Source organism: Ceratotherium simum, chromosome 1 (assembly GCF_057802395.1).
Source record: "Ceratotherium simum simum isolate JZ-2026a chromosome 1, ASM5780239v1, whole genome shotgun sequence".
Classification (NCBI taxonomy): Eukaryota; Metazoa; Chordata; class Mammalia; order Perissodactyla; family Rhinocerotidae; genus Ceratotherium; species Ceratotherium simum.
In genome coordinates this window covers 64,213,166-64,226,826 of record NC_141900.1, presented here as the reverse complement: position 1 = coordinate 64,226,826, position 13,661 = coordinate 64,213,166, and the positions used below count along the sequence as shown (strand labels likewise).

Genomic DNA, 13,661 nt, shown 5'->3' with positions numbered 1-13,661 from the left:
TTTTGACTCAGAAATCCCACTTCTAAGAATTTACCTTCAGGATATAAGAGAACATCAGTATATACACAACTGTTTATGTATGTATAAGGATAACTTTCATAATTATTTATATATTGGAAACAATGGAAACTAAGGAAAAATAGGAAACTTAATAGTCAAACATATCGACATAAATTACTGTAATATACAAATTATTTAGCCATTAGGAATTATGTTTTAGAAGAATGTGTAATGTCATGGGAAAAGGTTCATGAAAATGTAAGTGAAAAGCAATAGAGTTGTACATATAATTTTTCATAAATTATGAATAATGATTGAAAGAAAGAGACCAAACGTTAATAGTAATTATCCTTGGGTAATGAGGTAATAGATTTTTTTTAATTTATTTTTTTGATAACATCTAAAATTTCTACAATAAACATTCTTTTTTAAAATTGAGATAATTCACATAGCATAACATTTCCCTACATGTATTCTTATTTTTAAGTAATTCAAGTCATTTTAAATTATCTATACTTCCAGACTTTGTTTGGAGTACTTAACTTATATTTTTGTGTACCTATAAATGTTTCATTCCTGTATATATCATTTTGTAATTCACTTATTTTTCTTAATACTGTCTCTTTGTCATCTATTGACATAGAACAAAGAATTACTTCAATATTTCTACCTTGAATAGTATTTCATGATTCCGCCAAGGTTTATTTCCTATAGGATATTTTAAATTATATCCTACATTTTTCTAATTGGAAAATCCTTTTCGTAGCCTCAATGAGTTTGCAGTGATGGTGACTCTTAGGAAGGATTAGAACATACTGAACAAAAAACTATACCAAACTGGAAAAAAATAACTGGTTTTAGTAACATAGGGATTTAATTTTTATTTAACTAACAGTCCATGAAGCCTAATCCAAACTTAACCTTTTTTTTTTTTTTTGCAACCTTAACCTTTTCTGACCCTTAAGGCACATGAAGATCCCATGTATGACATCATACGAGAGAATAAAAGACATGAAAAGGATGTAAGGTGAGGTCGTCCTGATGATAACAATACCCTCTTTAAAGTTTCAAATTACATAAAGTTGGAAACAACGTATTAGATGAGTGGTTTACTAAGTATGGTACTTTGTGAAATATATAGAGGGCAGGAGTAATCACTGAAAAGGCCAGTGTGTGGGGAATGAGCAGGCCAGCCTTGTTCTACTTGAGTTAGCTTAAAGCAGTGGGCTTGGCACAGCCCGCTGACACCACTGATAGTTGATGTTGGCAACCCACATTGTAGTGTCTAGGTCTACTATATGATTGATTCTCTTTCAAGAGATTTAGTTTATTTTCTCTAATGTCTTTAAGGATCTGAGCTATTGCTAAAAATTATTCTTTGACGTGAATAAAGATAGGGTGAAAAAACAAAAGTTTTTTTCAAATTGGTGGTACTGAGTTATAATTGTTGAGGAGGTAGATCACCTAGTATGAAGTTGAGCAGTGGGGGAATGATTTAGGAAAGTATGCATCTGTTAGAAGTTATAATAGTAAGGACTATAGAAACATGCAGAAATGTTTAGGACAATAAAAAGAAGACAAAATGGTTTGTACACTGGTTACATTAATGTAAAATAGGCCTGGATGTGGACAAGAATGGAGAAAACATGCAAAAATAGAAATACTGTCTTTAGTAAGGTGGTTATTCATGACATTTTTTACCCTCACTACTGCTCTTATATTTTTATCTAAAAAAATTTTTTTAAGTTAAATATGATTCTTTGGTCAATCTGACATGTTTAGGATACAGCAGTTAAAACAGTTACTGGAGGATTCCACCTCAGATGAAGATGGGAGCAGTTCTAGTTCCTCAGAATGTAAAGAGAAACACAAGAAAAAGAAGAAGAAAGAAAAGCATAAGAAAAAGAAGAAAGAAAAGAAAAAGAAGAAAAAACGAAAGCATAAGTCTTCCAAGTCAAATGAGAGTTCAGACTCGGATTGACAAGAAATTGACTTGTTCAACATTCTCTTCTCAAAAATCAAACCCTGTGGCCAAAGATCAGAGGAATGTGGAATCGGAGAGAAACGAGAGAGAGACACCAAGAGAAGAGGATATTTGGTGTTACTCGTGTGAATTCCCACCTACTTTCCAGTAAAGATGTGACCCACAGGAGAGGGGGTTGTGTCTTCCCGGGTGCTAGCTCTGCACAGTGGCTGATTTCAGGCAGGACATCTTTTTTCAGTGTCCTCCTCCCTGCTGATCACTGCAACTTGTGATTCCTCAGAAATGCCTCTGCCAGGGTGGCTGGACCAAGGAATCTTGGAGGAAGCTCCTCCAGATGCTGCCGCAGCTTCCACCCTCCACGGTGGGGCACTTAATTCCCACAGGCTTCAGGCTTGACTCTCTCTGTTGTTGAGGACAATAAAAGCTGATTATTTTTTTTATTTAAAAAATATTCATTTATTTATTTTTGAATCATAATATACTTACATGGTCCAAATTTAAAAGGTACATAAGATTTAATTATGAAAAACCTTTCTCCTCTCTCCCCCAGCTACTCAGTTCCCTTCCCTAATGGCTAACAATGTTACCAGTTTCTTGTGAGATCATCTAGAAATATTTCATATATCACAAGCAAATTTTTTTTTCTCTTTTTTAACATAAAATTACTATACATGCATACTATACACATTTGTCTGCATGGTTTTTTTCATTTTTTAACTCAATGGTATAAAGCATGTTAGGCCTTGCTGCACACACAAGGCCTGTGTTCATAAACCCATGGCATGATGCGTTGAATTTTTTCAGGGGGGGTGAGATATTCTATAACAACAATGAAAAATCATCTGTTTTACTTGCTTGGATCTTATTGCCATTGTCCCATGATGATTATTCCCAGAATAACAAATTCAGAAAAATTATAATGATATAGGGATTACTTCACTGGGTCAGCTACCCACATCCCAAAATACATCCTCAATCTGTTGGCTACGCACAGCCCACCTGAGAACTTCTAGCTTTGACTGTGCTGCAGCTGAGGGAGCTCAGCAGGCTGGGGTGGTGCCTGCAGCTAGGGGAGGGTGTCTGTCCTTTGCTGAGCCAAGTGGAGTAAGATCTTGCTCGTGAGTGTCCCTCCATCTCCACCAGGGTCTGTTGCTGCTTGTATCATTCAGGGTCCTAGGAACTCACTACTCCCCCCTTCTGCCTCTTTCTTGGGGGTCGGATGCCCCCCTCTTTAAAGAATAACCGATGCAGGCCACGCTGGCTCCTCCTCTGATTCTCTTCAGTAACTGCTCCTAGTCTTGGCCTTAGAAAGTTTATCTAAGTAACACAACCGGTCCAGATTGGAATGGCCAGGACTTATTTCTGAAAACCCTAAGACCAGTTAATTCAGCTATGCCACACACTTATCTTATCCATGGCATCCTAACTCAGCATGCAGCAGAAAATTCTTCCAGGAATTTTCTTTCTCCTGCTGGAATGGAATCCCATTCATGATAAACATATTCTACTACAATATGGAAGAAGAATATCAATGATTCTCAAACTTATCAGGCATCAAAATCACCTGGAGTGCTTGCTAAAACAGGTTCCTGTGCCCTACTCCTAGAGTTTCAGAATTTCTGATTTACTAGGTCTGGGATGGACTGGGGAATTTGCATTTCTGACAAGTTTCCAAATGATTTTGATGCTGTTGGTCTGGGGACCAGACTTGGAGAACCACTGCTCCGAATGTTTAACCTCTTACTGAAGTCTTCCTCCACTTCCTGCTTTAACTGGAATCTCACCATCCCCTGCAGCCCTTGGCAAATTAATTCCTGTCTCTCGCTTCTCCTTCACTCCAGGTTTCTCTTCTGTTTCTGGCCCTACGTTCTGTGGTCCATCAGTTCAGCCTGTCATCTCCCTTGACCTCTGGTCCTTTTGTGCAGCTCACCCAAAAGAACCTCAAACCAAACTCCTCCCCCTCTGTTCCACTTCCCAGACTGCTAAGCCCATAGAGCTAATCAATCCAGTTTCTTCATCCTAAAATCTCTCCCCTCAGACTCCGTACTCTCCATTTCTATTGAGGAAGGCAAAAGCAGCCACCAGACCTCCCTTTACCAAGGTATCCCATCAACATGTCATCATGGTTGTGGTAGGCAGAGTTGCAAAATGGCCGCCAAGGTTTCCCGCCCAAATCCATAGGACTGTTACTATAACGGATTTTACTCCCATGACTAGATTACGTGACAAGACACAGCTGAACCTTTTCAAAGGGTGATTATTTGGGTGGTCAGAACCAAATCACATGAAAATCTACAAACCAGAGTTTTCTGGCAAAGAGGAAGTCAGATTCTGAGCTTGAGAAAGACGATGTACTGTTTGTAGTGGCTTTATTTTAAAATGAAGGGGCCATATGGCAAGGAATCTGGCAGCTTCTAAGAGCTGAAAGCAATCCCTAGCCGACAGCCAGCAAGGAAATGGGAACTTCAGTCCTACACTTGCAAGGAACTCAATTCTGCTAACAGTCACAATGACCTTGGACATGTATTCTCTAGAGCCTTCAGGTAATAGCCTAGCCATGCCCACACCTTATTTTGGCATTATGAGGTGGTAAGCAGAGAACTCAGTCTAGTCTACCCATATTTTTGACCTACAGACCTGTGAGATAATAAATGGGTATTTTTCACTTTTAAAAAAATTCATAAACTTTTTTTTACAGCAGTTTTAGGTTCATAACAGAATTGAGCAGAAAGAACAGAGCGTTCCCACATAGCCTCTGTCCACACACACCCACAACACCCCCTCCCCGCCAACTATCAACACCACAATGATAAACACTTGTTACAATGAGTATCTTACCCTGGCACTGGTTCCCACAGAGGTTTCTGCTCCAGGAAGTTGTGATTCTCTGAATCTGCCTGTCTCCAATTTTTGGGTCAGCGGTCTGTCCCGTGACCTCAATTCTCTGATGGAGTTAAGAAGATTGGATGATTTTTTAGTTTGCTCAGCCTTTTACTTGTTTTAGGACAGTACAGGACAGAGTGAAGACTTCTAACAGAAACCAGAAGTCAAAGAGTATTGTTTTAAGCCACTACATTTGTGGTAATTAGTGACTGCCCACATGTCTGGAAGCTTCTTGAGGGCAGGGCCCATCTTATTTCATGTTGAATTCTCCACCTTCTAACACAATGCATTGTGCATAGTGATGTTCAGTGGGACTTTATTAAAAGTTTAGTTACATTCTCCAGTTGGAACATGATTTGGAAGTTGTAGTGGATGCTGTGTTGTGCCACTCATATCTGCCTCCTAACCTCCACCCGACTTCAGGACTAAAGTATTTATTCTCCCAGCTGCTGGGATGATTGGATTGACAGCTGACAGCCTGCAACTGACTTCTCCTTTCCAGGGATTGTTCTTTCTTAAAGATACCTACCCTACCCAAGGTCATGCCTCCTTTCTAGGGGCATACATCCTGTGTCACCATGACTGGTCAGTGCAGGGATATAAGGTGTGGTCTCTTGCCCCAATTGGGACAACTCTGCAGGGTCATCACAGCTCAGGAACTCTCAATGGGATTGGCTAAATAAAGCCTTTGTTGTGACTGCATCACACCCAAACTTCTCCCTCTGCTTAATCATGCTTTCTTTGCCCACCTGAGAGATGTTATTCCCCAAGCACTCCCCATGAAATTTCCTGCACACAAATCTCCATCTCAGAATCTGGTCCCAAGGAATTCAACCCCACAGGGATGCAATAGCCACTTGGGAAAATGAAAGGGTAGGTGTTGTCAGCAGTTACCCTTCCTTTTGGACTCCATTTTCCAAATTTATGCTTGACTTTTCATTTAGCCTCTAGGATCAAGGTTAAGACTCTGAGAAGGATTACAAAGCAGGAAAGTGTTCACTGGTACTGTCATCATCCTCTTCTTGTGCTTCCTCTTCCATATACTGGAATAATCATCTTCCCCGCCCTCTAGGGTCCAACATCTTCCTACTAGCCAGAGAGCCCCAGTTATGGTCCCTTTAAGTGCCTTGAGTTAGTTTACCCACACTTCAAACTCCTATTTCACAAGTGTCAAAAAGGCAATAAGATTCAACTCATTCATACTAACACACTAATGAAAAGCCACTCCCTTTAATCTTCTCATGGGGATTTGTAAGTGAACAAATCAGATTGTTGGAATTTCTGGTGGGGAGGAGTTAAGACTAGTGGAATGCCTTCCTGGTTCCCATAAAAGCAAAGAAGTTGTGTTATCTGGACTCAAGTCTTCCTTACTCTTCAGTTACTCCAGCCAACATTTCTATCTCAGCCTTTCCACTTTAGTTGTGTTCTTCTAGGCTTGGAATGATGGTGGGAACAGTGACCACAAGGCCAAATCTTTTAATCTAAATTGACACTGAGCCATTCATTCACAAATACTTGAGTGCATATGATGCATCAGGCTCTAAACTAACTATTCAAGATACTGTAGTAGATACAATAATCCATGGCCCTACGGAATATATGGTCTCCTTGAGGGTGAGAATGTTGCAAGTCTCATGTGTTATGTCATAAAATGGGCTACGAAAGTGAAAACAAGTGATACTGGAATACATAGGAGTCACATAATCCAGGCTTGGGTAGAGATAATGGTCTGACATGTTTTCGTGGAGTATCAACACCAAATCTTGAAATAGGGGTTAGGCAAAAAATCATAGATCTTCTCATAAGGCCAGAAATACAAGAGGACGGGCTGGTCCGGTGGTGTAGTGGTTAAGTTTGCATGCTCTGCTTCGGCAGCACAGGGGTCATGGGTTTGGATTCCGGGAGCGGACCTATATACAGCTCATCGAGCCATGATGTGGCGGCATCCCACATATAAAATAGAGGAAGATGGGCACAGCTGTTAGCTCAGGGCTAATCTTCCTCAGCAAAAAGAGGAATATTGGCAATGGATGTTAGCTCAGGGGCCAATCTTCCTCACCACCACCACCATCAACAACAACAAAAAAATATATATATATCCTTACTAACATATATATATATATATATATATATATATAAGAACATTTTCATCACAGGGTAACTCAAAGGCAGCATTAGGTGGACCCATCCATATGTATCGCTATACTGTCCATACTATAACCCAGAGAGCCTTTCTTGGAGACACCTCCATTCTCTCCCACAGCTGCCCTGTTCTTTCAAATAACTTTGAGAGAGCCTTCAACCACATATAAACCTTTTTGGCACCTAATCACAGACTTAACCTGTACAATTTATTAAGAAAAAATTGGTTCATCACTGGATGATCATCACAAATTGATCATCCAGGTCCTAGGTTCTGAGTATAAAGAACTTTTGTTTGCCTAAAGCTTCATTTCTAGGAGTACACACTAGTTGGAAGTAAAGAACATATGATACTACAACCCATCCCCCTAGTCATATCCATGAATGGATCTACTATGTGCCTGGTCTCTGTTTATAAAAAATGGGTAAGGCAGAGTCTCTATCTGCAGCATAGTTCCTGTTTATGGGGAATCCTTAATCTATTTATTTTGTCCTCAAATCCACCATCCTTTCTCCCTTACCTAAAGATCCCTGGAGATTACAAGACTGAAGCATACATGGCAGAAGTATTCATGCATGACTCAATTCTACGGGTGTTCTTAGTGATGTGGTTATTTTAAGAGAGGAAGAAAATGCTTAAGAATCACATGCATATGCAATTCAATTTATTTGCTGTTTTACAACTTAGAATTCCAAAGGCTACCGTCACATTTTCTTAACTTGTCTGTAGGTATAATAGCTTTATTAGTTCAAATTAAGAGAGAGATCACATGCTCCAAACCATCATGACAATGGAATATTTAGCTCTTCTTTGTAGCTGGAACTCAGCAATTTGTTTCCTATGAAATAACAATGGAATAATACATTTCCTTAAATCTGCTGTATAACAGACTCAAGATATGTTATACAGAGAATCATTACAAATCTTTAGTTTCCATCTTCAGGATAAAGCTAAAGGCTTTGACATTTTGCGTGACCTTGGTTATCAGTATTTCGTTTGTGACCACTGCATGGCAGGAATGGCCTTTAAAGGGCCATCAAGTGACTACTCCCTGACATCCCAGGCCTAGGAGTTTGGGGCATGGTATGGATACTCAATGCCAAGACTCTGAAGGAAAGCCTGTCATGCTATCATGCTACTAGCCCCTTAAGGGAGATACTAAGCTTCCAGTACCCAGCTTTAAACTGGGACACTTTAAAAAAGAGTGAAGCCACCAGGATAACTTACAAAATCCCATAAACCACAATTTACTATCATTAGCAGCATGAGGAATTAAAAGTGAAAAATCAGCATAAAAATAACATTCCACCAAATTGAAAGTCTTTGGCTCCAGTCAACTTGTAAGCTAGGGTAGGCATGTCTATTACCCGGTTAGAATGCTGCCATTTTTCACTGCCTACAAACAGTGTTAATTTTGGAGGGCAGAACAGGCACTCAGTAGGAAACCTCAAACAAATGAAGTCCTAAAAACAAATCATAAGACATCAAAACTGGACACAGGATAGATACCAACCTCTATATCTGCTGGGTATTTCCTAAACTTGACAGCATGTCTTGAATCTCAGTTTGTTAATTTGTAAGGTTCCTTGGTTTTCGATCTCTCACAGTTACCTGAGGGAAGAAGGGATTCATACATTCAATAATCCAAGTTGCTTACAAATCAAAGGGAAAAACAAATCAAAAATACATCTTTCAAGAAAATTACCTATTTTTCAAGATACTAGTCTATACCATTCTACAGTTCTTAGCAGCAAGAAAAAGATCATTTGGCAAAAATAATAATGGATACAATCTAGAGAAGAGAGCAGTCAGCCTGGAGATTAAAATCTTGACTGTGTAACTTAGAGTAAATTAAAGTTCTCAATATCTGCTTCACACAGCTGTGACAGGACTACTCAGTAAGACCTTCTTTCAGACATGGTCAAAGGAGAATGTGCTGAAACTACAATATTAACATAGGGGAGGGAATCGAGTTAAAACCAAGGTTATTTCCCAAGACAGAAAAAAAGGATTTATATACACTATAATGGGAAATGACAGCAGAGGCAATTAAAACTAAAGGTAAGGTGGCCAGTGTTTTAGTTTGACTATTAATTTTACAATGTTAGTCATCAGGAACTAGGGCTTACACATCTGGAATGCTCCCATTCATTATGAAATTTACTCAATGCTTCCATTATCATTTATTATGCATGAGGGCTCTGTAAGCACAGTGGCCCAGAACACTCACTCTCTTGCTCTCCTTTATAAGCAGGGACTAACCATACCAAAGCCCAAAAATTCTGCTGATATCATCAAGTCAACCTCTTTTTAAAAAAATCCTTTCTGAATCACTGATTATGAATCAAAATCGTGACAAATAACAGCCAAGAGTGAAGATTTGACAATACCCTGACTTGTAAGCAGAAATGGTAGACTTAAATACTTCTAGAGTCTAAAGGTCTTGTGGCTAAGACTGGGACTTAATTAAATTTCCCTAGGGCGCTTATACATCCCAGAAGTATCTTCACTTACTGCTTTACTTCATTCTTTACACCCCAAATAGGATCATCTCCCAAAGCCCTACTTTGGGCCCTTCCCAGTCCTTCTTGAGCCCACCTCCCTATTCACAGGGTGGTCCAAACTCAAGCTTCAACCAGATGTGCATGACCTGCTAATCCAGTCCCTCAAACTCACCATTTTATACACTCCTCTCACCCACAACCAACAGCAAAGCAAAACAACTTCTCTTCCCAAGTTAACTGTTTTCCATGGATGTTACCATTTTCTCGAGGTATTCAAGTTCAAACCCCAGCTTTTTTTTTAAAGAATCAATTTTGTTAATGAATCCTGAGGTGTCTATATCTTTTACTCCCATGCGAGTTGGGACTCGCATCTCTTCATATCCAATGTTGAATTAAACTGACTTTATATCTACTACTTTAGCCCCATTCTGCTTGGCCTCTCTTCTTTCCCAGTTCATCACAAGTCTTCCCTCTGGCGGGATGGTCTCAGGCTGAATCCCTGGAATACACTTGACCTGCCCTGGCTGCACATTTGAGCTCAAGCTACTGTCTCCATTCCCACCCCAAACTGTCTCCTCTTTCTCACCCCAAACCACAGCTTCTAAATCCATATGAAAATTCACTGCCTCCCCATGGACTGCCCATTCTCAGCAACTCCAGGTACATCTATGTCCATCTGCCTCTCCTTTGCTGATTATCTCAACCCAACTCTCATTTACCACCATCACCCAGCTATCATCTACTAGAGGTCTTTGTTTCAAATTACACTGCCATTTCCTAGAAAGCAGGAACTCTAACTTGGGATTCTCTTTGCAAATCACAAACAGGGGCACCTATAGCTTAAGTGAGAACGTGCTTTCAAAATGGAGAAACACTATTCATCCATGGCTGCCTCTGCATCCAGGACCCAATATGCAACCACCAGAGACAACCAAATAGGATAGGAGCCCATTAGTCACTTACATCCCAATGACTTGTGAGAGGTTCTCTTGGACACCAATCCCTCCTGTTTGGCCATGGTACGTTCCTTGCAGAGACCGCCATAAGTGATTTCATAGCGATCCTGTCCCTTTACCTTGTAAACCATAGGGATGCTCTCATACTCACCACGCTTTAAGTTGTACCTACTTCTGGTAAGCCACACAATAAGTTGGGGAGAGAGAGAGCTCTCAGGTGGCATCCTGATTATCCTGCCAGACTTGTGATACAACCTTCCTTTGGAAGATGTCAGAGGGCCCTGTGGACTAACCTCCTCAAAAAGGCATTCTACCTCATACAGTTCATCTTCAACTTCCTCTTCCAACTCACAGTCTTCTGAATCCTCGGGAAGAACGATGTTCAAGCCAGCATTTTTCTTCAACAAATACACTGTCCTACCATTTGAGAAGCTGCTCAGGGTGTTCAGCTTCCGGCCTTTCACAGTCTTAATTTTTGCATACTTTTTGAAGTTCTCATTATATACCTCCTCAGTCTGATCATTTATGATCATTTCTTCTTCATCTGTGTTTACTTTGCTATTCCTGACTGATTTTTTCCGTGATCCCTTTAATTTGCAGTCTGGTGATGACTCTTCATCTATGGAAGGCATTTGTTCAGAGGATTTCTTGAGCTCCGCATCCTGCCACCAGCTCATATCACACTGGATGCCTTCATCCACTTGGGTGAACTGGGCCAACCAGGTAGGGGAGGGAAGGCACCCCTGCACGTAGCTACTACTCTCCACCACTTCATCTTCATCCAGTTCCCTTCTTCTGCCTGACTTCTCTGATCCCTTAGTTCCGGAGTTTTTTATTGCCTTCTGCAACAGTTCCAACATCCAGGCTCTGATTGTAAATAATTTCAATACAGGAGAACTCATTCATTCATGACAGAAAAATGTACTGAATATGGCCCACTGGGCTGGGCCCTAAGAATACAAAGATGGTATAAATCCAGAAAGGTCTTTTTATTGGAGTCCCAGGTAGTGAAATGAGGGTAAGGATGGAAGAGGAGGTGGACCAGGAGGAAGACAGTGATGAAACCGAGAGCCAACTTGCTTTAGCTATACTTACTTAGATGTCTGTTTGCAAAAGTAGTTACATTTTTAGTAGTAGTAGTAGTTAGGTGCGCATTACTAAAGCCCACCCTATAGATAACATCTCTGATACTTGGGTCACCATGGTAATGGATGGGGTGTACAAGTTTTTCAGGAAATGAGACTCCTTGTCCAGTTTGGGCCAGTTGAGACCACCAACTCATCAACTAGGCCTGATAAATGAGCCTTTGATGTCAGGCAACAACTCTTCATCTTCCGAGGGAATTTCCTCAGGAGTTTTGACCTCCTCAGCCTGGCACAACCTCATATTGCACATAATAACTACATCCACTCGTTTGGACTGGGCCAACAAGGTCGGGGAAGGGACATATTTCTTAGGGTAGCTATTACTCTCTACCACTTGATCTTCATCCAGTTTCTTATTCCCGAGTGACTTTTTCCCTGTTCCCTTTCTACTAATTTCTGGTGATGACTCAGGGGATATCTTGAACTCTACATCCTGCCACCAGTTCATATCACACTGGATGCCTTCATCCACTAGGTTGAACTGGGCCAACCAGGTATGGGAGGGAAGGTACCCCTGGGGGTAGTTATTACTCTCTACCACTTCATCTTCATTCAGTTCCTTACTCCCAACTAACTTTTTCTCTATTCCCTTTCTACAACTTTCTAGTGATGACTCAGGGAATTTCTCTACCTCTGCATTCAGCCACCAGCTCATATCACACATGATGCCTTCATCCACTTGGCTGAACTGGGCCACCCAGGTAGGGGAGGGAATGCACCCCTGGGGGTAGTTATTACTCCCTACCACTTCATCTTCATCCAGTTTCTCAGGGGAGCCATGGCTCCCACTACTGTTGTGTGATTTTCTTTCCCCAATGCTAAGGGGGTTCTGGGATTTAGACTGTAGGCTCAGGTCATTAACTGTTTCCATGCTAATGCCGAGTGGCCTTTCCTGCTGGAGCTTATTGCCATCTCCAGTAGACTGGCACAATTTTGAGTTCAGGGTATTCTGGATCTCATCTTCATCTTTGATTTCATCTGGAGATGGCAGAACTTGGGGAACAACTGAGTATCCCTTCTTTTCTTTAACCAAGTTCATCTCCATGGTTAATCCTGACTTGAACATCCCATCATGCCTTACAACACCAAGATGCTGTTCCAACTGGACAGCTCTTTGTTCATCTTCATATGCAATGTGGTCTTCATCCTCATGAGGGTTACAGAGCACACCCCTACTTTCACATGAAGCCTGTGAAATCTCAGCGTGCTGCACTATGTTCTTTGGCATGGCTTCACCATATGCCAGCTCATACAAATGCATGGTTTCTTTCAAAGTCTTCCAGAATTGTATTATAGGGGATCCTTCAACCTGTCCTATCCCCATTTTCTCTTTCTCAGATGCAAAGCTTCCGTGAGGGGTGTTTCTATAGAGTGTTATTAGAAGGGCTCTTATCCTGTAGCTCCCTCTTCTGGGCAACAGAAGACAGAGCCCCATCTGTTATTTCAGGAATGTTGTCAGTTTTGATGTCAACATTAGTAGTAGGGATACTGGTTACCTTATCTATGGCATGGCTCTTGCCTTCTGAGTGGATGTCTTCTTTTTTACTCATGTTTTCAGCCTGCTGAGGTTTAGTTTGAGTCTCTTTTGTTTTCATTTTTTTCCCATAGCCACTATAGTGCTGGAATTGTGCTGGATTATAAAACAAAGGGAATATAGGTCTTCGGTTAAGTGTAGTGGGCAATGGAAATTGAGGTACAAGGAAGCCAGGATACTCACTGAGCACCACTGAATATGGAAAATATAGACTTCCATTTCTGAAACCTAGAAAGAGAATATGGTAGTTAAGTCATTTTGTCTCTTGCAGCCAATACGCACCCATATGGCCACACGAACTGTTAAAATGTTGAATTTCCTCTGTGCCAGCTGGTAACTAACGCTCCCAGTTACTCCTTGGATATTCTCAGGATTCAACAAATGAAGGGGCAATGACTGGAACAGTGGGGTCTCTGGGACCCTTCCTCAGCACTAGAATAGGCATCTGTTCACTGTTTGCGTCCTAGGCCATATCAGTTAGTCAGCGTATTATGAACATCACGCATACTTAG

At 40.8% G+C, this 13,661-nt stretch overlaps 2 protein-coding genes across 3 annotated transcripts in view; one reads left to right on the top strand and one right to left on the bottom strand.

The window, feature by feature from the left end:
* Positions 1-2,667, top strand: part of LOC101405981 (retinitis pigmentosa 9 protein-like) — a 33,966-nt gene extending 31,299 nt beyond the window's left edge. For both annotated transcript variants that reach the window (XM_087429422.1, XM_087429414.1), the window contains 2 exons: positions 966-1,027; positions 1,783-2,667. In XM_087429422.1, coding sequence (XP_087285548.1) covers positions 966-1,027; positions 1,783-1,981 — 261 coding nt within the window. In that variant the 3' untranslated portion in view covers positions 1,982-2,667. The remainder of the gene's footprint in view (positions 1-965; positions 1,028-1,782) is intronic.
* Positions 2,668-10,469: 7,802 nt separating this feature from the next.
* Positions 10,470-12,976, bottom strand: LOC147918230 (uncharacterized). Its single transcript, XM_087434133.1, has 2 exons — positions 11,762-12,976; positions 10,470-11,337 (listed from the first exon to the last, which is right to left on the bottom strand). Exons 1-2 carry the CDS (start codon positions 12,937-12,939, stop codon positions 10,470-10,472), a joined length of 2,046 nt encoding a protein of 681 aa, XP_087290259.1. The 5' UTR covers positions 12,940-12,976.
* Between the last annotated feature and the right edge of the window lie 685 nt (positions 12,977-13,661).